At 42.6% G+C, this 26,679-nt stretch overlaps 1 protein-coding gene and 1 long non-coding RNA gene across 5 annotated transcripts in view; one reads left to right on the plus strand and one right to left on the minus strand.

The window, feature by feature from the left end:
* pemt (phosphatidylethanolamine N-methyltransferase) overlaps nt 1-2,075 on the minus strand; it is a 69,936-nt gene extending 67,861 nt beyond the window's left edge. For all 4 annotated transcript variants that reach the window (XM_036573335.1, XM_036573337.1, XM_036573338.1 and 1 more), the window contains exon 1: nt 1,882-2,075. In XM_036573335.1, the coding sequence (XP_036429228.1) occupies nt 1,882-1,941 (60 nt within the window). In that variant the 5' untranslated portion in view covers nt 1,942-2,075. The remainder of the gene's footprint in view (nt 1-1,881) is intronic.
* A 22,528-nt stretch (nt 2,076-24,603) lies between these two features.
* On the plus strand, nt 24,604-25,918 carry LOC118808913. Its single transcript, XR_005007322.1, has 3 exons — nt 24,604-24,710; nt 24,795-24,882; nt 25,556-25,918. It is a non-coding gene; the product is annotated as an uncharacterized LOC118808913 (long non-coding RNA).
* Nucleotides 25,919-26,679: the final 761 nt, after the last annotated feature.

The following is a 26,679-nucleotide window of genomic DNA, read 5'->3' on the forward strand; positions in this document are numbered from 1 at the left end:
AGACAGTCAGTAAGACGGTGAGTCAGTGAGGTAGTGAGTCAGTTCAGTAGTACTGCCCATGTCTATGATCTGATCAGGAAAGTATGCTGTGATGTAATTTATCAAGAAAACAATAAATATCGTCGTTTTGACCAGCAGTTATTAGTCCAGATAATAATTTGACATTAATACAGTAAAAGAATTAGCATTGATAAAGTTAATAACTTAGCATGAACAACATTAAAGTTAGCACTAATAAAATTAATACGTAATCATTAATAAATTCAGCATGAATTAATAAAGTTAATACATTAGAATGAACAAAGTTAATAACAATAATAAACCACACAGTGAAAGGCCCCGTCCCATTTCTCATTCTTACCCCCTCAGATAAAAAGAGCATCACTTCATTAACAGCTACCAGCGCTGCTCTGTAGGTGACCCTGCCAGTCTGCAGTGACAGCAGAGGAGGGTAAAGTTCAGCTCCTCACTGCTGGGCTTTAGTTACATTTAGGGATCATGTGACTTCAAAGAGGGGGGCAATTATTTATTATCACCCACCCCTAATTCTTCAGTGATATGAAGCTGAAGTCAGATATTCACCAGCTTCCTGTTCAGATTTTTCCGTTCCACCTTAAATGGAGCAGCAGTTACATTTAGGCACCTCAGTCCTGCTGGACTATTTAAGGTGGAACGGGAAATTTAGCTCCTGAGTCGTCAGCACTGCTAGAGATTATTATGCTTGTTATGATAAAACGGACCAAAATACACTGAAACATCATTAAACTAATATAAAACAGTGGTTATCGTAACGTTTAACAGAAAATTCTCACATTCGTGGGTCTCTCTGGTCTCTTGTTCAGCCTTCTTGCTGTTTTTCCTTTTTTTCTCATAACAGTCTGTTTGGAGCGTCTCTGATATCGGGACAGCCTACCTCTAGACGATAACACGCAAAACGGAGGGGGAGGGCTGAGGGGTAGGGGCGAGGGGTGAAATGGGACTGGGCCAATACAAAGGTTTTACTAGTCTTATAAAAACTGGCTCCAGCACCCAAACAGCACACTGTATCACACAGTGCCATAGGAGTACCCAGCGATTACTAAGCTTAAAGGGGGATTCCACCATTTTTCTAAATTTCTGCATAACTCAGTGTGTAAACAGAGAGATTCAGAGTGGTTTGGTGTGAAATGGTTCAGATGTCTTTACAGTGGTGGTGATAGGAACCAGGGGTCGCCATGACTACAACACAGATATAGACATTTTATTTACTATCCAGAACCACCAGTGAACCTACACGAGTCTTCTGAGTTTATATGGAATGTTGATGATGGGAAATAGTGGAAAATCTGAAATAATAAGTTTTCTTTGGGGACTATTTTGCCTCACAGCGCCCTGCATGTATCCCTCCACCATGAATGGAGTTTAAGTTCTCAAAACTATCATAAAACAGTGTCTCAGTCATCAGGCAGTGAATTCATAACCATTTACTGTAGGAACTTTCTGTGAGGAGCTTTTAGAGGTGGACGTCTGGTTCCTATCACCACCACTGTGAACAGTTCTGACTCGGTAAGTTTCTCTAAAACAGAGCGTTTCACACCAAACCGCTCTGAACCGCTCTGAACCGCTCTATTTACATCTTAACCATCTAATTATGCAAGAATTTTGAAAAATCGTCGGAGTTTCCCTTTAAGTTGGCTTTTCTTGTTCCATCTTAAATGGTCAGATTTAACTGCTGCACTATTTAAGGTGGAACGGGTGTTGGAATAAGAAGCTGGTGAACAGGGAGGGAACCCGAGCTGAACAGTAATTAGAGCCGTAGCCCGAGTGAAGGCGAGTCTCTGTGGTCCGTCTGTGTTCACCGCGGTACTGAAGCTCTCTACAGGCGCCCTGAGCTGAAGTTACCTGAGAGTAGTCCAGGTTACCGAGCCCTCCGCAGCAGTCCAGCCCCGCAGAGCCGCTCATACAGCCAGCATTGCCTGACCACTCCGTCTGCCCCAGCACTCTCACACTGCGCTCAGGGACGCTTAATAAACATTAACTTCTCACACACTCCTGCCTCAGCTGTTTCCAAGGCAGACATGACAGTTGCACTTTGACCCGCTCCCGCAGTGCATTATGGGTAATGGAGTTTATTTCTCCAGGCGCGCTTAGCCTGCAGATTCGATAAGTTATCAGTCATGGAAGGAGTTTCTCCTAAAATCACATCAAATACATACAAAAAAGTTACAGACAGCACACAAACAGTCTAAGGGCAATGCACAGTGTGTGTAATGGGAGTTCAGCGCAGATACAGTGGTATACAGTAGATACAGTGGTATATAAACTGAACACAGTGGTATATACAGTGGACACTGGTATATATGGTGGTATATACTCTTATTACAGTGGTATATACAGTAGATACAGTGGTATATACAGTGGACACAGTGGTATATATGGTGGTATGTAGACTTATTACAATGGTATATACAGTAGGTACAGTGGTATATACAGTGGTATATACACTTATTGCAGTGGTATATACAGTGGACACAGTGGTATATATGGTGGTATATGCACTTATTGCAGTGGTATATACAGTAGATACCGTGGTATATACAGCGGACGCTGGTACATCGAATGAACATGGTGATACATACACTGCATACAGTGCATAACTACAGTACGGGAAAGACTGTTATTCATATGGATTATGGCATGGTATACAGTGTATACAGTGGCATACACAGGGGATACAGTGGCATTTATAGTCAATGCAGTGACATATATAGCGGATACAGCAGAAAATATATATAGTTGAGTGAATGTATATGTTAATATCTTCATATAGTATGCATATTTGCAATAGGTTAAAGTGCATATCTGTACTAACTACAGTAGAGGAAAGATTTTCATTCATAAGAATTATGGCATGGTGTACAGTAAATACATTATATACAGTGAATACAATGGATACAGAGGCATGTACAGAGGATAGTGTGATATATATAGTGAATACAGCAGTATATACAGTGAATACATGTTTTCAGTCATTATGTACTTTACAATGAATGTACTAAAGTGCAGAGTGCGCCTGAACAGGACTGTGAGAAGAGTCGTTATTTCCAAGGATTATGGCTCTTAATTGAGATGTTGCAGGAAATACTGTAGGAAAATATCAATGGTAAATAAATACAAACTGTAGAAGTACAATGAGGTGCTGCTTATTTAAAGGTAAAACTTTGGAGTATAAAAGTATAAACACACTTATAGACTATAAGATAAAAATATGGAACAAACAAAATGTACAAAGTAAATATACACACAGAATAAAGAATAAAGTGTCTGGTACTGAGAGCAACGTTGGAGGAATATTACATAAAACAGTTATTGCACTTAAAGGCCTGGTAGAATAAATAATTACTGCATTTAAAGAGGGGTAAATAAGTAAGGAAAACAGGCTCAGTGCTGAGATATATTGCACGTTATGTTCATGGTGTTTGGGACAGTGTGGTCAGGGCCTTTAGAAATGGACTGCACACAGAGCAGGATGAGCAGAAGTGTCAGTGTAGTAGCACAGCTGAGGTCCAGTACAGCTCTAATTAAAGTGCATGTGTGCACTAACTACAGTAGAGGAAAGGCTCTTATTCATAAGGATTATGGGACACAGTGATCAGCGGTGTTGCTGCTATAAGAGGGGAGTGAGCGCTGTGTGAGCGCTGTGTGTTCAGCAGTGAGACAGCACTGGGTAAAACGGCTCTGTAGAGCTTACCAGACGGCAGAGAGGTGAAGATGCCGTGCCCAGGGTGGGTCGGGTCTCTGCTGGCTTTCATTTGAGGCTGCAGTGAGTTCTTCCAGTGGTAGAAGCTATGAGCCGGTGATCCTCTGGGCCTTTAATGATGTACTGGGCCTTGCTGTGCTCTGAGTACCATGTAGTAACGCAGTGCGTGATGATGGACTCTGTGGCCTCCTGTAGAAGTTGTGGGAGTTGAGCTTCCATCAGGCTCCTCAGGAAGTGAAGCCTCGGAAGACCTTTCTTGGCCATCGCTGTTGAGTTGATGGACCGGGTCAGGTCTTGGCTGATGTGATGTGAAACTCTGAACTGACTCCACCCTCTCGCTGTTGATGCTGATGGGATGTTGACTGTTTTGTTTCAGCTTGAAATTCAAAAACAGTTTTTTGTTTTTTTGAGTTCAGAGCGAGGTTGTTGTCCCGGCTCCAGCACTCCAATTTCTCAAGCTTTTCTCTGTTGTCTGACTTGATGCTGTTGGAGATCAAGCCTATCACGGTGGCGTCATCCGCAAAATAAAAGATGTTGGAATCATGAATGGGTTTGCAGTTGTGCGTGAAGAGGGAGTACAGTGGGGGGCTGTACAAGACACTAAAATACCACTTTTACTTTCAGACTTTTAGACATACAGAATTTAATGTAGGTTCTAATTTGACCCGTCTGAGCACTGAGTCTGTGGATGTTCCATTAAGACTCCAGCTATCACTGTATGTTTTATAGTCAGTCTATTAACCTGCCCACTGTAGGGTCACCATTAGGGTCACTACAGCCTCGGCCCGGCTCCAGAAATGGAGCATCAGAGAGCCTAAAGCTCTCAGTCAGACGCTGAGCTCTGCAGTGGGAAAAGCTATAAAAGCCATCTAAACCCTGTATACTGTAACTGGGGGTTTGTTTTGAAATAGCGTGACGGTGTTTCAGGAAAAGCTTTTTTCGGATACACTGGAGACGAAGGACGTGACTGGAGTGTCATTCCCATTCAGTTTCCCATAGGAACACTTCCATTTAATGTTCATTTCATTTCTTACAGGAAAAAGGAAGTTTGAGTCCACAAACATTATATGACACGGAATTCACAAGCAAAGCTCACAGGAATCTCTGCACTGATGATGAGCTAGAGGGCGTCGGCCGCTCTGAGCTTCAGTTCAGTATTCAAAACAACGTCAATATGTTTCTGCATTTGAGGCTGAGTGGGAAATATACCAGAGCTCCCATGATTCATCACTCCCATGTGAGGTAACTGCTGTTGTCAGGAATGTTCTGCTGCGCTCTGTGACCTCTTATGCCACGAGATGAGCCCAGTTTTCTGAGGAATCCACTCAGACAGAAGAACATCTAAACACAGCGTAGAACAGGCAGCACTCGCAGTTCAGTAATCTACGCACTGGACAGTTCCAGATGAGAAACATTTTCTTTTCTGAGGGTGAAATGACCTACGTTATCGTTTTCATGGAAGTCCAGTACACATCCAGAAGGTTGAAGACACATGATCCTCTAGTGTTTCTTCTGAAATCGAGTGTACCAACTGTGTTAACTGTGACTATAAGAGCTAGACCTTCAGTTCAGGCCAAAAATGTCAAAACTCAATAATGCTAATTATCTGCTCCTGTGGGATGTCTTATCATATGTTAGCTCAGAGCTACGCTGGTGCACATGAACATATTTTGGCCATTCTAGATTAAACACAGACATTTAAAGCTTGTTGTAACAAGACAGAACTGATCAGTTGCTGATCGGATGTAGTTGGCTTTATCTGGTTAAAGTGTTATCCAGACTCGTTGTCAGAAAACAGGCATGGATCAGATCCAAAACAATCCAAAAGTACAAAAAGACAAACATAACAAAGCAGGCAAACAAGATCAAAAGGGGCAGAGACAAAAAGAAGAGTCGATAATCCAGAAAACACAGTCCGATACACAAAAAGGCAATACAAAAAACGCTCAGTGGGCTGTGGTTGATGGATCAATAGTCATGTGATCTCCAAGAGAGTTCTGGGAGTTGGAGTTCTCTAGATTGACAAATCCAGAGGAAGGAATGACACTTGTAAGTCATTCCAGATGTTTTATCTGAAGCTGTTAATAGACATTAACACATAAGTTATTCACTCTTTCAGTAAAGAGTCCTGAGCTGCTGCCGCTGTTTTCCATTCCTAACAACTACCTGGAACCTGCTTAGGCTATGACCCGTATTCAGAGTGAGTGACATATCTAGAACTTCCAGAAGGTGTTTTTTTTATGAAATTGGTCCCAAATCAAAGCATAATTAACCGTAATTATGTTGGTTGCTAATCTAATGTGTGAATTGCGCAAAAGCTGTTCTCAAAAACCAGAGAAATATATTGAAAAATAGATGTAAATGCTTATATTAAGCAAAAAGTCTGCCATTTGTGGTGAAATGCATTTGCAACATTTGCTTAAGATTACTTGAAGTAAGCAATAAGATCTAGTTCTTCACATCACCCTAAAAGTCTGTGAATGATTAAGAAAATGTGTAAGGGTCAAGGTTTGGGACAAAGCCCTCCCAGGAGAAGGAACCCTTTAAATGATGATTTTGTATAATAATAGCTTATTACTGTCTCTATTAATGCTTTGGGTTGGAATAGGTCAGAAGATACTCTTTGTAAATATATAACCTGTGAATATTGTATTAATTTTAAATAGTTTTTACTGCTGGATTGTTATTTTATGCATTATTTTAACAGGGAAGTTGTTTAGCCAGGCTGTGAAACTGACCATGTCTGAAGGCCTATCAGTGATATCAGTTCTATTGCCAATTAGGCCTAAATAGATCAGTCACTGGTGAGATATCAAGAGTGGCAATGTTCTTTTTTGATCTTATCTTTCTTCAGTAAAAGATAATGATGATTAAAGGATTAAATGATGATGCATGAAATGCATGTCCATTCTCTCTCTCTCTCTCTCTCTCTCTCTCTCTCTCTCTCTCTCTCTCTCTCTCTCTGATCCTGTTGGTCCCATTGGGGAAGAACAGGAGCAGAAAAAAGCCCCCAAATGCAGAGAGATGGAAATAACGGTCCCAAGATAGGCCTGGTGCTTATTTTAGAAAACCCCACCTGGTCTCCTAGAACGCCCCACTGTGCAGGCTGTGTAAGTGGAGTGAATGAAAAAAGGCGCACGGCGCGAGAACAAAGCACAGAAAAGCAGGTGATGATGAGAACCTCGAGGACGCATCAAGATTATTCATCTTTCAGAGTCATTCAGAGCGAGAGAGGTCGTTCGGAGGCAATCAGCGCGGCCTGTTCCACTCCACAGCAGCTCCAGCTCTCCTGGAAGAACCGTGGTCACATGTGGCTGATCAGAGCCCCCTTCAGAGACCCCATCACACAGCAATCCTGGATGGAGATCACGATGCCCCCAAACTCTAACAGTCTCTAACAGTGCTAATACACAGTAAATGTTTCTTTATTCGCACCTTCAACAGCACTGGAAAAATATAAAGTGTAATAGACTGAAATGGTTACATTTTTGGAGTTGTTGATTTGGGGGGGGGGTAATGGTTTTAAAGGACCCATACTGTGGAAAACTGAACTTTCCTCACTTTCTTGAAATAAAAGAGTTGAAGATGTAGAACATAAACATTACTAAAGTTTCTGAATGTTCATACAGTCTATATAAGCTCCACCATTCAGTCTACAGCAGTTTAGCTCCACCATTCAGCTACAGCAATTTAGCTCCACCCATTGAGTCTACAGCAATTTAGCTCCACCATTCAGTCTACAGCAATTTAGCTCCACCCATTCAGTCTACAGCAATTTAGCTCCACCATTCAGTCTACAGCAATTTAGCTCCACCCATTCAGTCTACAGCAATTTAGCTCCACCATTCAGTCTACAGCAATTTAGCTCCACCCATTCAGTCTACAGCAGTTTAGCTCCACCCATTCAGTCTACAGCAGTTTAGCCCCACCATTCAGCTACAGCAGTTTAGCTCCACCATTCAGTCTACAGCAATTTAGCTCCACCCATTCAGCTGCAGCAATTTAGCTCCACCCATTGAGTCTACAGCAATTTAGCTCCACCATTCAGTCTACAGCAATTTAGCTCCACCCATTCAGTCTACAGCAGTTTAGCTCCACCATTCAGTCTACAGCAGTTTAGCTCCACCATTCAGTCTACAGCAATTTAGCTCCACCATTCAGCTACAGCAGTTTAGCCCCACCATTCAGTCTACAGCAATTTAGCTCCACCCATTCAGTCTACAGCAGTTTAGCCCCACCATTCAGTCTACAGCAATTTAGCTCCACCCATTCAGTCTACAGCAGTTTAGCTCCACCATTCAGTCTACAGCAGTTTAGCTCCACCATTCAGCTACAGCAATTTAGCTCCACCCATTGAGTCTACAGCAATTTAGCTCCACCATTCAGTCTACAGCAATTTAGCTCCACCCATTCAGTCTACAGCAATTTAGCTCCACCATTCAGTCTACAGCAATTTAGCTCCACCCATTCAGTCTACAGCAATTTAGCTCCACCATTCAGTCTACAGCAATTTAGCTCCACCCATTCAGTCTACAGCAGTTTAGCTCCACCCATTCAGTCTACAGCAGTTTGGCCCCACCATTCAGCTACAGGAGTTTAGCTCCACCATTCAGTCTACAGCAATTTAGCTCCACCCATTCAGCTACAGCAATTTAGCTCCACCCATTGAGTCTACAGCAATTTAGCTCCACCATTCAGTCTACAGCAATTTAGCTCCACCCATTCAGTCTACAGCAGTTTAGCTCCACCATTCAGTCTACAGCAGTTTAGCGCCACCATTCAGTCTACAGCAGTTTAGCTCCACCATTCAGCTACAGCAGTTTAGCCCCACCATTCAGTCTACAGCAATTTAGCTCCACCCATTCAGTCTACAGCAGTTTAGCCCCACCATTCAGTCTACAGCAATTTAGCTCCACCCATTCAGTCTACAGCAGTTTAGCTCCACCATTCAGTCTACAGCAGTTTAGCTCCACCATTCAGCTACAGCAGTTTAGCTCCACCATTCAGTCTACAGCAGTTTAGCTCCACCATTCAGCTACAGCAGTTTAGCTCCACCATTCAGCTACAGCAGTTTAGCTCCACCCATTCAGCTACAGCAGTTTAGCTCCACCATTCAGCTACAACAATTTAGCTCCACCATTCAGTCTACAGCAGTTTAGCTCCACCATTCAGTCTACAGCAATTTAGCTCCACCCATTCAGTCTACAGCAATTTAGCTCCACCCATTGAGTCTACAGCAATTTAGCTCCACCATTCAGTCTACAGCAATTTAGCTCCACCCATTCAGTCTACAGCAACTTAGCTCCACCATTCAGTCTACAGCAATTTAGCTCCACCATTCAGTCTACAGCAGTTTAGCTCCACCATTCAGTCTACAGCAGTTTAGCCCCACCCATTCAGCTACAGCAGTTTAGCTCCACCATTCAGCTACAGCAGTTTAGCTCCACCATTCAGCTACAGCAGTTTAGCTCCACCATTCAGTCTACAGCAGTTTAGCTCCACCATTCAGCTACAGCAGTTTAGCTCCACCATTCAGCCTACAGCAGTTTAGCCCCACCCATTCAGCCTACAGCAGTTTAGCCCCACCATTCAGCCTACAGCAGTTTAGCTCCACCCATTCAGCCTACAGCAGTTTAGCCCCACCCATTCAGTCTACAGCAGTTTAGCTCCACCCATTCAGCCAAAAGCAGTTTAGCCCCACCCATTCAGCCTACAGCAGTTTAACCCCACCCATTCAGTCTACAGCAGTTTAGCTCCACCATTCAGTCTACAGCAGTTTAGCTCCACCATTCAGTCTACAGCAGTTTAGCTCCACCCATTCAGCCAAAAGCAGTTTAGCCCCACCCATTCGGCCAAAAGTAGTTTAGCCCCACCCATTCAGTCTACAGCAGTTTAGCTCCACCATTCAGTCTACAGCAGTTTAGCTCCACCATTCAGCTACAGCAGTTTAGCTCCACCCATTCAGTCTACAGCAGTTTAGCTCCACCCATTCAGTCTACAGCAGTTTAGCCCCACCCATTCAGCCTACAGCAGTTTAGCTCCACCCATTCAGTCTACAGCAGTTTAGCTCCACCCATTCAGTCTACAGCAGTTTAGCTCCACCATTCAGCCTACAGCAGTTTAGCCCCACCCATTCAGCCTACAGCAGTTTAAGCCCCCCAGGGTTCTGCTATCAGTACGCTGTCAAGCTTTTGGTGCTGTATGGAACCATATACAACATATTCTAAATTATTTTGAAGAACCATAAAAAGCCCTTTAAACATAAAATGGTTCTGTATAGAACTTCTTTCACTAAAGAACCCTTGAAGAGTCATCTTTTTTAAAGAGTCCAGCTTTTGTGTTTATAGTTGAGTCCAAATGATGTTTTGCTGCAGATGAAGTTCTGTCTTGTGTTCTCAGCAGGCTGATGGCTCTTCATGTTCCACTGTTCCAGCTCCAGCCTTCAGACGGTTGTTGTGACCCAGCTGCTGGAGCGGAGACGCGTGGACCGGGGGGACGAGGACGGCCGTTCCTGCGTTATGAATCAGCAGCTGACTTCTGTAATGGATCTCAGTGAAAGAAGGTGCAGGTGGTGCTTCGTGATTTTGCCTGATGTATATAAATAGTGGTAGTCATGGTGATGGCTGTGGGCGGTCAGCTTTCCAGTGGTCATAAGGTATGTCGTGGTGCCCCTCAGGCAAGGAGAGAGAAAGTTTCCCCATCCGTACCCAAAGTTTCTAGAGTGACTCACCACTTTTTCATACACCAGCATTATTGATCTTCTCCAGCCTGAGCAATACGACCGAAACACTGCCTGCTTTTCCTCATCCGTCTGATCACATTCAGGAAACCATCACTCGAAAAATACACCACCATGCAACAATCCACAGAGCAACCTCTGACAGAGCTGACCAACCACAGAGGATCCCATTCATCAAAGCTGAGTACGGTCAAATCTGATGGTCAGTTCAGTGTTAGTCGTATCTTTATGATCAAGCTCACGTCTGGTAGCAGTGAGGAAATTTGAGTGTAAGAGTTTAACAGCCTGAAAAGTCCCTGATTTCTTAGTTAACTAACTAACTAACTAACTATTATCAATATCATCTATAATATAATTATTAAGAATAAAAAAGGAGATAGTAGCAATAATATTAATAATTTGTGCACATATTTTACAGGCACATTAATATAAACAAACACTGCAGCTGTTCCATGTTCCATTTAAAGCCATTTTACACTGTGCTTCTGTTTTATACACCCACAAAATAAACAACACAAAACACAGCTGTTTCATACAGCATTTAAATATGATATTTTAGGAAAATAATCACAATCACATCATTCTACCCTCTTAAACACTTAGGAGCCCTGTAATCTACATAAATGCTTATTCCAACAGGCATAACTCGCTATGAAGGTAGCATTTGCCAGTTTTGATCAAAGTTAGATAAAGTAGTCTTTATGACAGATGACACTTATTGGAATAAGCATTTATAAACATTTATGTAGGCTTATGTCAGTTGTCATGACAAGCTTATGTAGGTGTCATGTAGCCTTATGAACAGTACCCTACAGTAAAGTGTTACCCGGTACAGTGATGCAGAGTTCTGTATCTCTATGATGACTTTTCTCCCTCACAGCTCTGATAAGAACTTTATCAATAAATCAGCAGTTCAGACGCGGTTCTCTCCTCAGCAGCTGCTCTAGAACGAGCCTAAAACAGAACGCGACAAACCATGTGTTGAGCTTTTTAGAGTGTGCGTCATGTTTAGGGAGCTGAGGAAGGTTCAGGTTCAGAACGCTCATCAGACCGGACTGTTTCCCCCCACGGATCCAATTATGCCCGGCTGATCAGCCTGTTGCCCCCCCATCACCACCGCTAACATCATGATGCAATGGGCTCTGGAAGTGTCGCCGACTGACCGCACCGCTAATGGCTGAATAAGCAGGGGCTGATGAGCTGCCGGCAGCAGTAGGGCAGGTTCAGCAGGCTGTGTTCAGGCTGAGCGTCCGTCACTGATCAGAGGTGATTACGCACCCAGACGAGGCAGCGTTCCGTTACATATGAGCCCCTCACTGTCAATGAGCACCACAGATCTGCTGACTGACCCTGTTCAGCTGTTAAAGAGTGGCTCATTTACTAAACAGACTCAGTGGCCCTTTAATGCTTTTAATAAGATCAAAGAGGTGGTCACTTTTGCCTCATTTGCATATGCATTCATAGCAGTTTTCTTCTCAAAGTGTAGAATAGTGAGAGATTATTATAATGAAGCAGCGACACTGACAGTGAATACTGACTGTTCACTTCTACTGTTTGTGTTCAGAGACAAAAGAGAGACTTTTTCAAGTTTCCATACAGAAACATATTTAGTATTTTGTGCAAATACAAAATAAACATATTATGTCAAAATAATGTCTCATTTTCTCAAAATAATAAATATTTTCTTAAATTTCAGACATATATTGAAATAATGTTAGTGTTATTTTGAAATGTCTTATTTTGTCAAAATATAAACTGTTTTGTCAAGTTTCTGATGTACTGAAATAATGTCTACTTCTCTCAAAATAATTATTTTCTCACATTTCTGATGTGTCAAAATGTCTTGTTTTCCCAAAGTAATTATTATTTTCTCAAATTTCTGACATAATATATTGAAATAATGTATAATTCTCTCAAAATAACTACTATTTTCTCAAATTTCTGATGTTTTATGTTGAAACAATGTTTACTTTTCTCAAAACAGTTCCTTTGTTGCTTGTTCTGGTCAAATAATCACAAACTTTATTTTTCCAGTTTAGTCAATTTAGAGTTGGAATCTTGAGAAAATCAGTCATTATTTTGACCTGATTGGTCTCTGTTTGAACCTGAAACAGACGGATCAGGTGGAAACAGGCTTTCATACAAAAAGCACACGAGCTGAACATGTGATTATATTGATCTGGTCACACGTTAATTACACCTGTGTTCAGTTGCATGGAAGCAGATAATCCACTAAACTGGACCCTCCAGTGGCTGACTGAGTGTAACCAGCGCCTCTGTTGGTAAATCTGACCCTGTCAGTCTGAATAACTGATGCTGTTGGTGTGGCTGTGCTGGTGCGCTGGGCTGTTACTGTATTGGTCAGCAGTGGAGACTCAGGCTGCATGTGGCAGGAAGAGTGACTCAAACGCACCGACAGCAGTGAAGAGAACTGAACCACGTTATTTTCAGATGGGAGAGCGATGGACGAGCTGCACGTACAGAGGAAGGAATAAGACAAAGGCTATGTGAAAACAGCCTCCACAGGCGGAGATAAGAGTCTTTCCTCCTCGTGTGGGCACACGTGTCCGGCTGTTGACCGTATTGAGCTGCTCTGTGATAAAGAAGAAAAAAAGACCCAAATGAACACGTTTCCTCTGGAGATGTGGAGAGGGGGTTGCCGAGGGATCGAGGGCCGAGGCTCTCCGCCACAGTTACACGAAGAGCTGCGCTCAGACATCACTCACACCAGATCAGCGCCACGATCCGCTGACCATTACCAGCCTTCCCAAAACAACAGCCCCACCTTTCAGCTGCCCAGAGAAAGGGCACTGGGTGAGAGGGAACAGGGTTTACCACCCATCTGACAATTAGGAGTGTCATAAGATCATCCATTACACACAGACCTCACCTGACAGTCCCATGATCACCTGGAGGCTCCTCAGCGTTACATCATTTACACTTTAACCCCTGCTGCGCTCTTAAAAACAATGGTTTTATAAGGGTTCTTTGGTAATACCTGAATCCCTCACTGCATACTGTGTGCAACACTGTGCTGGACAAAGTACACAAATCCAGGGCTTTAATGACTGGACACTCTTAAAAAGACAGTCCTTCAAGGGTTCCTTAGTAAAGACAGTGGTTAAACCACAAACAGTCAAAGAATCATTTCATGATTAAATGATTCTTCAGATTGATGGAGAATGTGTTGCATATGGTCTATACAGCACCAAAAGGGTTCTTATACTGTTACAAGCTTGACAGTACAACAATAAGAGAACCCTTTTTGGTGCTATTGGTGCCATTTTCAAAAACATTCTATATAGAACCACATACAACACATTCTCCATCAATCTGAAGAAGTCTTGGTTCCTCTCAGTGGTTCTTCCTCATGTTCTTAGGATGTTTCTTCCTCTGAGTCCACTCAGTTGGTCATCCTAATACTAATTGGTCCTCATTCACCATCGATTCTTAAGAATATATTTCTTCTTAAACCCCCTTACACAGTTGATGAAGACTCTGACTCCAGTGTTTTCTTATTTGGGATTTGTTCTTAGGTCAGAACAGAATCTACACACACTCAAGAGCACAAAAGGGGAGAACAGTTCTGCGCTTTAAGAACACGACATGAATCTGACGGAAACTATTTTTTAGGACCTTTATCAAGAACACATTTAAGAACAGCCTTAGGAGGATATTGGAGAACGAGGCCCAGTGTTATTGACTCTTTACTGAGTGTGTGATGGAGGTGGTCAGCACTTCTAGAACCCTGGACAGCTGAATCATACAAAGATTTAGAGTGATCATAGAGACTGTAAACAACAACAGCCAGTGTTGTTCATCACGGTTCTGTGTGTTGTTTTGTTGGGATGTGTTGAAGGTACACACACTTCTCGCCACCCGACAGAGAGAACATGCACAGTCTGTCTGTGACATGAATTCTGTAATTAATACAACCTTAATCACAGAATGGAGTTTAGTGGAGGTGCTGCTTGTTACTAAACAGTAAATAAAAAGTGGTCTGAAAACACAGCTGTGTGAGTCAGTTGTCTTTGCTGATGGTTAAGATGGAGGGCCATAAACAGTGTGGTTCTGTGTTCCCTTTTACCAAGTGCCCTTTATCGGCCGGCGTCTGTAAGTGCACAGAAACATAAACCACTGCCTTTAGTGCAGCTTCATTACCCAGAAACTACCGACCGCAGCCCAGTCCAACCACACAGGGACAAATATAGATACTTTTATATAAAATACACACTGAGCGTCCAGTTTATCAGGTTCTAGCTACACTCACTGGCTATTTTATCAGAAACACCTGGTGCGCTCTGTGGGTGTGCAGTTACAGAGTGAAGCTCATCAGTTGCATCATTCGTCACTCATCATTTACTAAGGCATATTAGAGCTGTTCTCATCACAGCACAGTCGAGGCTGGTACAAACACACAACCCTGGAAGCAGGAAAACCTTCATCGTACATATTTCCACTTTGTGAAACACCCCCTGGTATTTTGGGGTCCCACTGGCTGCTCCAGTGTTGGTTAACTCTCTCACTACAGTGGCGCTGAGGCTTCAATGGCAGTAAAATGTTTGGTTTATCTGTTGTTCTTCTGTAAATGCTCTGTTCTAGTTTGGTAATGCGCATAACATCATAATACGTTTATTTTCCGACACTCAGGGGGTCCCAAACCCCTCAGGACCCCCTGTATTTCACACCATATTTCTGATTAAATGGCCAATGATTGTACATGTACCTAATAAAGTGGAAACTCAGAGTGTAAGTAGTGTACAAGATGAGTACGTTAAGCTTCTTACTGAGCTCTTTTAAGTTTCCCAAAACCACACACAGCCTGTAGTACTGATAGTCCCAGTACCTGGCACTATTTTTGATATCACCTCCGTCGAGGATCCAAGGGAGCTAATCTGATACTGAAAGGTAACGTGGAAAAACTGCAGAGAGCTGATTGGTCAGACAGAATCACCACTATCACTATCATCCTAAACACATATGCTGGCGTTGGCTACCAGATTAGCGTAGCCTCTTGAGTCGCCTTTTTTGAGCAGCCAGAATCGTCTCGTCGTCTGAGCTCTGATGTAGTTTTTCCCAAACTCTCCTGTTTTTTCAGCACTTGTTTGTCTCACTGCCTCTCCTGAACAACATTTATCTCCTTCACGTCACAGCAGTTTCATGCGGCGTCACTATGACGACCAGCTACACTGAGGGGGCGCTATATCTGCAGGGGAAGATGAAGTAGCTGATACCAAGGAGAGTCAGGTTGCGTAGCTGAGCTGGGCCGGTACCACACAGTGGGAAAGCGTCTCAAGATGCTCTAAAGAGCAGCATTATTGTTCGTGAGTGAACAGACGCCAGGTATTTATAAGGCCTGTATTTTCAAAAGCTCCACTCGCCGCCTGTTGCTTTTATGTAACCGTGTTGGCGGATGACGTCATGCAGGTTCATATGGGATTCGGCCAGTGTTTACTGTAACACCTTTCACAGAGTGGAAGTATTAATAACTCATTCTCAACCACGCAGCACACAGTTCACCATGGGCAACGTGCATGTGCTCATGTTCCAGTCAGAGCAAAAAGGATTAAAGAAAACAGTGTTCTAGATAGAAAAATCCTGATGACATGATTTCTTCACAAATACTTAAAGAGTATTACATGGGAGTGTACAGAAATCTCTGTATGGCTCAGACGTAAACAAAGTCATTGAGAGTGGTTTGGTTAGGGATAAATGAGAAATGGGGCCTGAAGAATTTTATTTCAGGGTATACAAGGAGTGACAAGAAAGACCACTTGACTGGACATATAGACATTTTATTTACTATCCAGAACCACCAGTGAACCTACACGAGTCTTCTGAGTTTATATGGAATGTTGATGATGGAAAATCTGAAATAATAAGCATCTTTGGGGACTATTTTGCCTCACAATGAGAAGGAAGTGGACGGGAAAATGACCTTAATACTCACCCTATAATTATTTTCCTCACAGCGACTGTATCTGTGCTTGTATTGACCGTAATTTTGACTGTAGTTATTCATGTTTGTCTGCATTAGAGAGGAACATATGTCTGTTAAAACTAATAACAAAAAAGTCAGTGGAATTCCCTTTTTGCTGCAATCTTCATGGAGGAGGTCACTCCAGATGTTGAAAGACTGTCCAGATACTTTTGGACACTCAGTCTAGCTGTAATCAAAATATTTGACTTGTGGGTTGCAAAGCAGACGTAAAGGAACAGCCCTTTTATGGCTTTTAGGGAACTCACCTGAGAGATAACGGCGGAGACTCACCGGAGATAATGATGTTCTGCTGCTGGACTCAACTTTCCCCTACTGAGAGCTGACCAGCCCTCAGCTGAGAGCTGTACCTTGTTCTACTGGACAATTAAAGTGTTTCTAAAGCAGAGGGAGGCCTCCTGGTGAGAGAGGTCAAACACAGCAGGGATGCAGGACTGTAGACTCACAGTGTGATGTGTGTGCTTTTGCTTTGGAATCAGCAGAGCTTCATGTCTGCGGCGCTCCTCAGTCAGCGGAGGCTCAGTTTCAGCTTTGACTGTCGGTCTGCGGCGCTCCTGCTGCTCTCGCCGGCCTCGGCCTGCAGACTGAGGCAGGAGAATGAAATCAGGCCAAGATGTAGTGACTGTGAGCTGCTGAGAGTCGCCTGAGACAGTCATTTGAAAGTCAGAGGTGTAGAGTTTTTCACACCACATCGTTACAGATTAACATCACATGTGCAGGATCAAAAAGAAGCTCCGGGGTTAATTAAGTAGTAATGAGCAGCCAGTTAATTAGCAGCAGTTAAGGCTTTTAATCCCCCCTTTTGCTGAAGTGTCCCCCATAATTATTTGAATAACTCTTTTTCACAGCAGCCATAAAATGTGATTTTTAATAACATTGATGGAATATATTTAGATAGAAATGTGTCTTTGGTCTCCATTTGTGAGCAAGCATTTATAAAAGTGTTGTTATTGTGTTTAAATGCTGTTTGTTTAGTATGTCAGTTTTAGGGGGGTGTTTTTCACCCCTCCCCTTTCAGCCCTCATTGCTTGCCAGCTGCTCAACAATAAAGAACACATTAAAACATGCTGAGTGTGTTCTGCTGTGAGTCGCCTGCAAAGCCTGAAATAATCATTTAAACTCAGAGGCGTCGAGTTTTTCACACCACGTCGTACGTCTTTACGTATTAACGTCACACACAGACTCTAAAAGAAGGTCCGGCTCGATGTTTCAGCCTCAAATGATCTCAGAATCAACATCACACTGATGAAGATGTGATGACAGTAGTAGATAATTCAGTCTCATCCTCAGAAGCCGCTCAGAAGACGCTCCTTCACCAAGTTTACACTGAGTTCTCTTTCAGTTCTCTTTCAGTGCTCTATCACTTACAGTTACACATTTCCACCAGAGGGGTCTCCAAATCCCCAAATCCTACAGTGTTGCTTTAGGTTGAGAAGCTTTGATGAAGCCTAGATATGGCTACTACACACAGACCTGTTCTTTGTATATTATCTTTAGATGTTTATACACTATTCAGCTTCCCACAAGCAAATGTCCAGTCTTCTGTAATACTGACAGCATTCTGATTATTTTGAAGGACAGTCAGAGGAAATTTCTCAGAATAAACTTATTTCCATTCATCTGAGCAGTCAGTGAGTTCTTCTCAACAGCTCCAGTCCCTCTTCCTCTCCCTCATGCAGAGATCATAAAATCTGAAATGCTGAAGATGTGATTTGTAAGGAAGTCGTCTCCGGAGCGTCCATGCAGTGTGGCCAGTCTCCTTCCTGAACATCTGCTTAACCCTGAGAAGATGCAGACACGCTTTCATTCTCTATACTGGCTGACTCTGCTGCCCTGAGATGACTTCTGCTGAAAGCCTGAACGCTCAGCGATCTGATTACATTCAGCTGCTTCAGGTTCAATACTGAAGTATTAAATCACAGAATTTATAATGTGACTGTGGATTATGTGACCAGTGACTGTAACATTTTTGCCACAGGTCTGTCGACCCCTCTCCTCCAGAGCTTCTCCTGAAATTAGGGTGTTAATAGTGAGTCTGTGCTGCAGTAACAGCCTCTACTCTTCTGGAAGGCTTTACACTAGATGTTTGAACATTGCTGTGAGGATTTGATGGAGCATTACTGAGGTCAGGTACTGACGTTGGATGGTCAGTTCTGGGTCACTCCAACTCATCCCAAAGGTATTGGATGGAGTTCCATCACTCCAGAGAACACAGTTCCCCTGCTCCACAGCCCAATGCTGGGGGGCTTTATACCCCTCTAGCTTCCACTCACTGGCCACTTTATTAGAAACACCTACCTATTTAATTAATTAGTCACACATGCCATATGTTGTTATTTTCTCAGAGCTACTCAGATATGCCATTATTTTACATGTAAATGCTAACAGAATTTTGATATCTGTATGAATTTTAATTATCAATTTTCTTAGTGCCTGCACAATTTTTGCTTATATGAGTGTCACCTCAGATACCTTTTCAGAAACTGTTAGTCTGGAGTGTCTGTGAACTGAAAATGCAATAATGTTGATGAAGGTTCATTCTGTTGCTTATTACTGAATATAAATAAATAATTAGCATAGGGCTGCCATGTTTTTTTATTGATTTTGTCCTCTTGAATTAATGCTGATTGCTAAAACTCTGATGCACAGCAAGACAGGCTGAATGTAGCCTGCAGACAACCATGAGGTATTTTTGGGCTGAATGTGGGGAATGTAGGCTTATTAGGGTGAGAACAGACTGAGAGCGAAATTTCTAAGCCAATCCAATGTGGAGGTGGAACTCACAGTAGGGGGCGCTCTATGCTCAGCTACATTATCCAACAAACAAGTCTGTCATCAGCACATAGATGTAGCATAAGTTAGTATGGCTAAAAAAGACCCCCAAAAAGCCCCAGGTAAGCAGGTAGATGTGAGTCACGTGTGTGAAACACTTTACACTGCTGAGGCTAATGATAGCGTTTCTCTAGCTTGTTCAGTTTCTGTTATTGATTACTCCGGACTATATTAGAGCACAGACTGGAGGAATTTAGGGGCGGGGTTTAGAGGGGGTGTACTCTTGTTAGCGCCGCAATGTACCACCAAAACTTCACCAGGTTGTGCCCAGACATGTATTCTCACAACATAATACTGTCTGGCCCTGTGAGACTACTAATAACTCAGCTATTACTTAGTTATTAGCATTTGTAGTAAACTAAGGGCTTTGTAAAGCACTCGCCCTGTGTTTGTGTGTGTAATCTACTACAATGCTGTCTTGTGATCTAGGCCTGCTTATTGCATCCAAGAGCTTTTATTACTCTAAAAGGCTTTTACTGTCTGTTTGTATTCTTCTTGTTCTTTACTGCAGCGACGGAACAATGTCAGACAAATGATACTGATAAGACGGGGCTAAAAGTTCGCATGCGATCACTCAGGTTGTGGACGGTGGAGCGGAGGGATGCCAGATTGTTTCAGGGTGCTCCCGTGTCTGTGTGCCCTTTTGGTTCTCTCCTTTTAGTTAAGCTGTTGTAGTCAGATTTGCCGGAGTCATTAGCCACACTCTGGAAATGTTCACAATCTCTGTTTTACATACACTCAAACAGAACAGAACTAACTCCATCTCCCTACCTTTTTCCGAGTAAACGACTGCCCACCTGCCGGACGGACACTGATGGATGATTGTCTGTGGAGCTCTCCTGCTACCACGCCCCAGTCACTGCCACTTGCCCAGCTACCGCCACTTGACTTGGACTAGCTGCCCACTCCCACTCTACACTGAAGTTTTCATGGACTCCTAACTATTACTACTACTATTAATATTAGTAGTATAATAATTCTGTAGGTAGTTTGACCAGAGGAGGATGGGTCCCCCCATGTGAGCCTTGGTTCCTCCCAAGGTTTCTTCCTCAGCTCTGAGGGAGTTTTTCCTGGCTTGCTCAGCTGGAGGATTTACATTTCATGTTGAAACTTTGTCTTTAATGGATTTCTGTGAAGCTGCTTTGTGACAACATCAGTTGTAAAAAGCGCTTTACAAATAAATTTGACTTGACTAAAAGGCAGCAGAGGAAGTACAGCTGCAGGTTGGGGTGGAATGATCTGCTTCATGTGACTCCCAGCCCAAAAATCCCCCTCTGGAACTGGCCATGTTTGGCGTGGCCCACCACCCAAACATATCCACAGTTTCTGAGCACCGATGAGGGGCAAAAGAAAAACAACACTAACTGTGCATCAGCAGATGGTAACTAACTGTACACCAGCAAGGGGGAGCTACGGGGGGTGTTGTGATAAAGTGGTCAGAGTAACACTTCTCATTGCTGATGGCTGAACATTATGACTGATATGATATTAACACTGATATCCCAGACTGTGGTCTGTTTAGCCACACCCCTAACAAGCTTTAAGGTTTTCTGTAACTACAAAGAAACGTCATCAGGGCAGTAAACTATGCTAATTAAAGACGGGAAGCGGAAAAAAGAAAGTAGGAAAGAATCACAAATAGCAGGGCCCCAGGGTAGAGCCCTGAGGCACGCCGCCGCTGTTCAGAGCGCCATATGACAGGAATAAAAGGGGATAAATGGAAAGTGATGACTGAACCTGATTACACACTTTCATCACCACAAGTGTGTGTCTGATGAGCGTGATCAGATTCTATTGTAAGCAGACAGACATGCAGTGAAACTGGATTCACACCATTGACTATGACCTAAACTGGAAAGTTTTCAAGAATGAGTCACTTCAGTCCAATACAGAAACGTGTTCCTTACCTAATTAATCTCCAAACCAAAAGAACAAAAGCAGAGATGAGCAGCTGTTTTTAGGCCCTACACTGCTGTATATATTAGTGTCTGGATGAGTGAGTGTATGTAATTTATCAGCACAACTGAGCCAACAATTAGCTTTTTTTGTGGATCAAAAATCAGAATCAGAAACACATCATTGTCAAAATGAATATATGAGAAATTCCGTTTGGCAGTGCACACAATGACATACAGGACATGCTTAAAAACGAACAGAGTGCATATAAGACACATTTACTCAGACATTCAGTCAGAGTTCAGATAAATGATGATGCATGCAATTAAAATCTGAATAGGTTTCAATCTTGTTTTTCGATCTTTATTTAACTTTCTGGATGTTTCTGGGTGATTAGTTTATTATTTTAATTTGTATTTACAACAGAAATTACTGGGGTTCTGATTCTGCCAAACTCTGGACAGCTAATATTAAAATGTCCAGAGTGTTTGTGGCCTGTTAAGAAGGCAGTGTCTATTTACACTGAGTGAAAAAGCATTGACCACACAGCCTGGCTACTCACACTAACTCTGCCTGGTAAATCATGTGACTACAGCTCACCAAAACGCCAATTTCTCTGTCATTTTTAAATGGTTTATAGACAAAAAGAAGGCAGTTTTCGGGAGAAACTGCATTCAAGGGAAAATTAGAGAGTAAGGTTGTTTATTATTCGCCAGAACAGAAGTGAGTGCAGTTTATATTCACTCAACATAAGTATTAAATACATAAATAATAAAATGTTTGAATTTTTATTTTTGAAGTTAAGAGAGTAGATGCAGATTAACTTAAATTGTTGCAATCAAAGTAGGGAGAGAGAGAGACAGAGAGAGAGAGACAGAGAGAGAGAGACAGAGAGAGAGAGAGAGAGGTAACATCCTATCTTGCCCTGTCCTTTTTCTTCCTCTGCTTTCATCTTTGTTTTCTTGTTTCATGTCTTTTGTTGTTGTTCTAATCTGTGTCTCCTCCCCAGTCCTGCCTTCTTGTCATCTGTCTCACCTGTCTCTGTCTGTAGCCCCTGTCCTCTCATTAGTCCCAGGTGTTTCTGGTTTGTTCCGTGTCTGTGCTTTCTCTCCCGTTTGTTTTCTAGTCCTCTTTAATCTTGTTTCCTTTCTGTCGTAGTATTTTATTAGTGAGAGTTCTTATTGTTTTGTTGTTTGTGGATTCTTTCATAATGGCTGTCAACAAAAAAAGGACTTGTGCTGGTATTCCGCCTCTTCATCTCCCTCTACTTTACACTCTGTCTCAGGACTCTGCTGAATGGAAGAACTGTGAAATGGATACACATAACATCCTAACATGGACGTAAAAACACCAAATACCAACAAAAGTCATAGGTGTTTTACCATCAGTGTCGAGAAAAGCAGCCTGTATGACAACTGAGGCTTTTTGAAAAAAGCATGGCTCATCTTATTGTATCAGTTTAAAGACTAAGTCTTTGTTATTCTACAGTCTTCAATTTTTTAATAAAGTAGGCAGATTGTGTTGTTTTCGGTGAAGTTATGAATATGTAGGTTAGAAGAAAACAGATTTGGTTCCTGACTTGTCACTGAATTCCAGTATGGATTTGTTCAGTTCCATCAGCTCATTTCATTTAATGAAGTATTGATTAGATAAACTAATAATGGATGGTAACTGTGAATACTGGACTTCTTTAAGGAGAGCTTTGGAAATGGTTAATGATATTTCTGAGTACTGTATATTAATAACTGATATGATGAGAGCAGGTGATGCACTCCTTCCTCTCTGTTCTCCATCGTCTCCTGACTCGACCGTCCTCCTCTCAGCTGAAGGTCACTGGGTGTGAGTGTGGATGGATGGGGCTGCAGGATGAGAGGGTCAGCGCTTCTGAGGGATTCAGTGATAAATACGTTTTATTCTGTGAACTTCATTTACAAAGTTCTGAATGAACCCAGTGATCTGTCCTTTCTCCGCTGTGTGTCTATAGGCTGCCTGTATTACTGTAGAGTAAGAGTGCCTTTAGAGTAGATACAGCAGGAAGTGGGATTGTGCATGGAGGGGTAAACTAGGTCCTCTGGAGGTTCTTTGAGTTTGAGTTGAACGAGTTCATCCAGAGAGCTTTTTAGAGTGTAGCATTCAAAAGCGCAGCAGCACACTCAGTCTCAGATTCCACTGAAGTTCTCTGGTGATTCTGCATGAAGGTACATCCAGAGTTAGTAACCAGGGGATCTGTCAGAGCTCTCACCCACCCTGGAGCAGACGTCTGTGTGATTAGATGGGTGATTTAGTATTTATCCATATGTATGTATGGCAGTATATGGATTTCAAAGATACGTAATATATTGCATACATTGATTTGCTTATTTCTAACTTGTATTTCTCACACATGAACATCAGTGTGTGAAAAACCCCCTGGTCTTCAGGAGGTCCTGTGTTGTCTGGCTACTCCAGTGTTGTCTGGCTGCTAACTCACTCACCATAGCAGCGCTGATGCTTCAGTGACAGCAAATTGTTTGGTTTAATTCTTCATCATCATCATCATCATCATCGCTTTTATTTATATAGCACTTTTCCGATGCTCAAGGACACTTTACAATCAGAAAGTAGCAAAATACATAATCAACACTGAACAAAACAACACAGAACACACACACACACACACACACACACACACACACACACACAAGGGGTGGCATTTTCCTGCAGCTGAACACCACCACTCCAGGCAGCCCTATGGCTGCAGTACAGCGTACTCCAAGCAGCCGGCCCAGACAGCCTTGTAGCCGTGATACAGCATCACTCAAGCAGCCAGTCCAGGCTGCATCATAGCTGTGATGTGGCGTCACCCAAACATCCAGCCCTAAAAGCCTCTGAGCCACAGGTGGAAAATCACTCTCGGCCGCTATCTTGATGGATATGATGGAAAACTCCTCAGCCAGCAGGGAAACATCAAAACACACACAATACAAAACAAACGAACAGAGAACAAACCTTAACTCTGAATGGGAGATAATGGAGTGAGTTTGGAGTTTCTGTTGCTCCATTCATCATGAAATGGGAACATTTTGTAACTGGCATTTTCATACTGGACACACACTGGACATCTGAACACTGACGCTACAGACTACAGTCTACAAACAGAGGGGGCATCAAAAACGGGCAGCAGAGCGGCACTCCTGGCAGTCCGGCGCTCCTGGACGCTCACCTGCTCTGTCCTGCCCACACACTCAAATCCGAGAAACATCAATTTGAACATGGTCTATCAGTACGAGAGCCCAGATCAGAGGGATTCACCTGATCTTTAACCTCACTGGCTTCAGTTCTGTCAACAAAAGAAAAGGCGCCCCTCGTTTTATCTGATAAGCAGCCTCACATAAACAAACAGCTCACTGAGGTTCTCTGCTCTGACTCACGAGTGGACGGAGTCAATATTTAACCCAGAATATTAAAGATCAAACTGAAAATATTCTGAGTGGAGCAGAAGAGAGTGAGCCCGGCCGCTGTGACAGGTCAGGTGTGTGTTCGTCTCTGAAACAGCCTGAATAAACACGTTATCAGAATAATTCAGTTTTACTGTATTCATGTTTTATCAGGAGTTTTTCTACAGGAACTCAGGAACACACAGGAGAACCATGAAATTCAGATCACTAATGCATGAAATAATAAGAAAAATGGAAAAAAGTAGGTATTCACTGAAAAAGATGGTTCTTTAAGGGTTCTTTAGCAAAGAAAGTGGCTCTGTATAGAACGATGGACACTCAAAGAACCCTTTGCATAATTAAATGGTTCTTCAGATTGATGGACAATGTGATGTTTATGGTTCTATATAGCTTGACAATCTTGACCACTTAACAATAGAAGAACCTTTTTTGGTGCTATATAGAACCGTTTTCTTTACTAAAGAATCCTTGAAGAACCATCTTTTTAAAGATTGTATATTTTATTGCATTTTATTGCATATAAATACTGTATTTTAGAGACTCCCTCTCTCTCTCTCTCTCTCTGTCTCTCTCTCTCTCTGTCTTTCTCTCTCTCTCTCTCTTTCTGTCTCTCTCTCTCTCTCTCTCTCTGTCTTTCTCTCTCTCTCTCTGTCTCTCTCTCTCTCTCTCTCTGTCTCTCTCTCTCTCTCTCTCTCTGTCTCCTCTCTCTCTCTCTCTCTCTGTCTTTCTCTCTCTCTCTGTCTCTCTTTCTCTCTCTCTCGCTGTCTCTCTCTCTCTCTGTCTCTTTCTCTCTCTCTCTCTCTCTCTCTCTCTCTGTCTCCCTGTCTCTCTTTCTCTCTCTCTTTCTCTCTCTCTCTCTCTCTCTCTCTCTCTCTCTCTCTCTCTCTCTCTCTCTCTCTCTCTCGTCCGGTCAGGTGGACTGAGGGGCTGAGGGACTGTGACGTCTGTGAGAAATAAAAACAGAGAGCACGTGGAGACGAAGCCGAGCAAACAGTCTCAGCTCTCTGTGATGGAGCTTTCAGGCTGATGGAGATAAGACCTCCATCCCATCAGCCTCAGCAAAAAAAAACAAGCCCACAGCCACACCTCCAACACTGCAGCCACGCCTCCAACACTGCAGCCACGCCTCCAACACCACAGCCTCGCCTCTTACATCACAGCCACGCCTCCAACACCACAGCCACACCTCCAACACCACAGCCATGCCTCTAATGCCACAGCCACGCCTCTAACGCCACAGCCACGCCTCTAACGCCACAGCCACGCCTCCAACTGAATAGTTCCCACCTTGCTCTTAATGAACACTCAAAGAACCATTTACATGATTAAAGGGTTCATTGCATCATGAAAGCATTCTTCAGATTGATGGAAAATGTGTTGTATATGGTTCTATGTATACATAGATAATATTCAGCACATTCTCCATAAAGTTGAAGAATACTTTCACAATGCAAAGAAACCTTTAATCATGCAAAGGGTTCTTTGAGTGTTCATGGTTCTATGTAGAACCATTTTCTTCTTTAAGTGTATAGAGGAGTAGCCAGAATGTGTTTCAGTATACTGTACTCCCTGTGTATGTATAACCACAATGAACTTGAATTGAATTGAATTGAACTGAATTAAATTGAAACAGTGCTGGCTTTTGTTTTCTGGCAGTGTTTGAGCTCAGGGGTAGTTTGTACTCTAACCTATTTGTTCTAGCTAGGATACATTCTGAGTGGACAACAAATCACTTTAGTAATTCCAGCTGGATAAAAGCTGTAAATGTATGGGATCAAGTCTAATTTCGTCACATTTACTGAATCTCTGTGGTCTAAGTTAATTCAGAAATGTCCTCTGGATCACTGCATTCCTGAGATTATTCCCCTCTTTTTTGGGGATAAGAGTAATTTATCACTTTAAATGATCAGTTTGTATAAGAACTTGACCCCCACTGTCTATTTTATCAGCTCCACTGACCGTATAGTTTCACTTTGTAGTTCTACAGTTACAGACTGTAGTCCATCTGTTTCTCTGATACTTTGTTAGCCCCCTTTTA

The sequence above is a fragment of the Colossoma macropomum genome, unplaced genomic scaffold (assembly GCF_904425465.1).
Source record: "Colossoma macropomum unplaced genomic scaffold, Colossoma_macropomum, whole genome shotgun sequence".
Classification (NCBI taxonomy): Eukaryota; Metazoa; Chordata; class Actinopteri; order Characiformes; family Serrasalmidae; genus Colossoma; species Colossoma macropomum.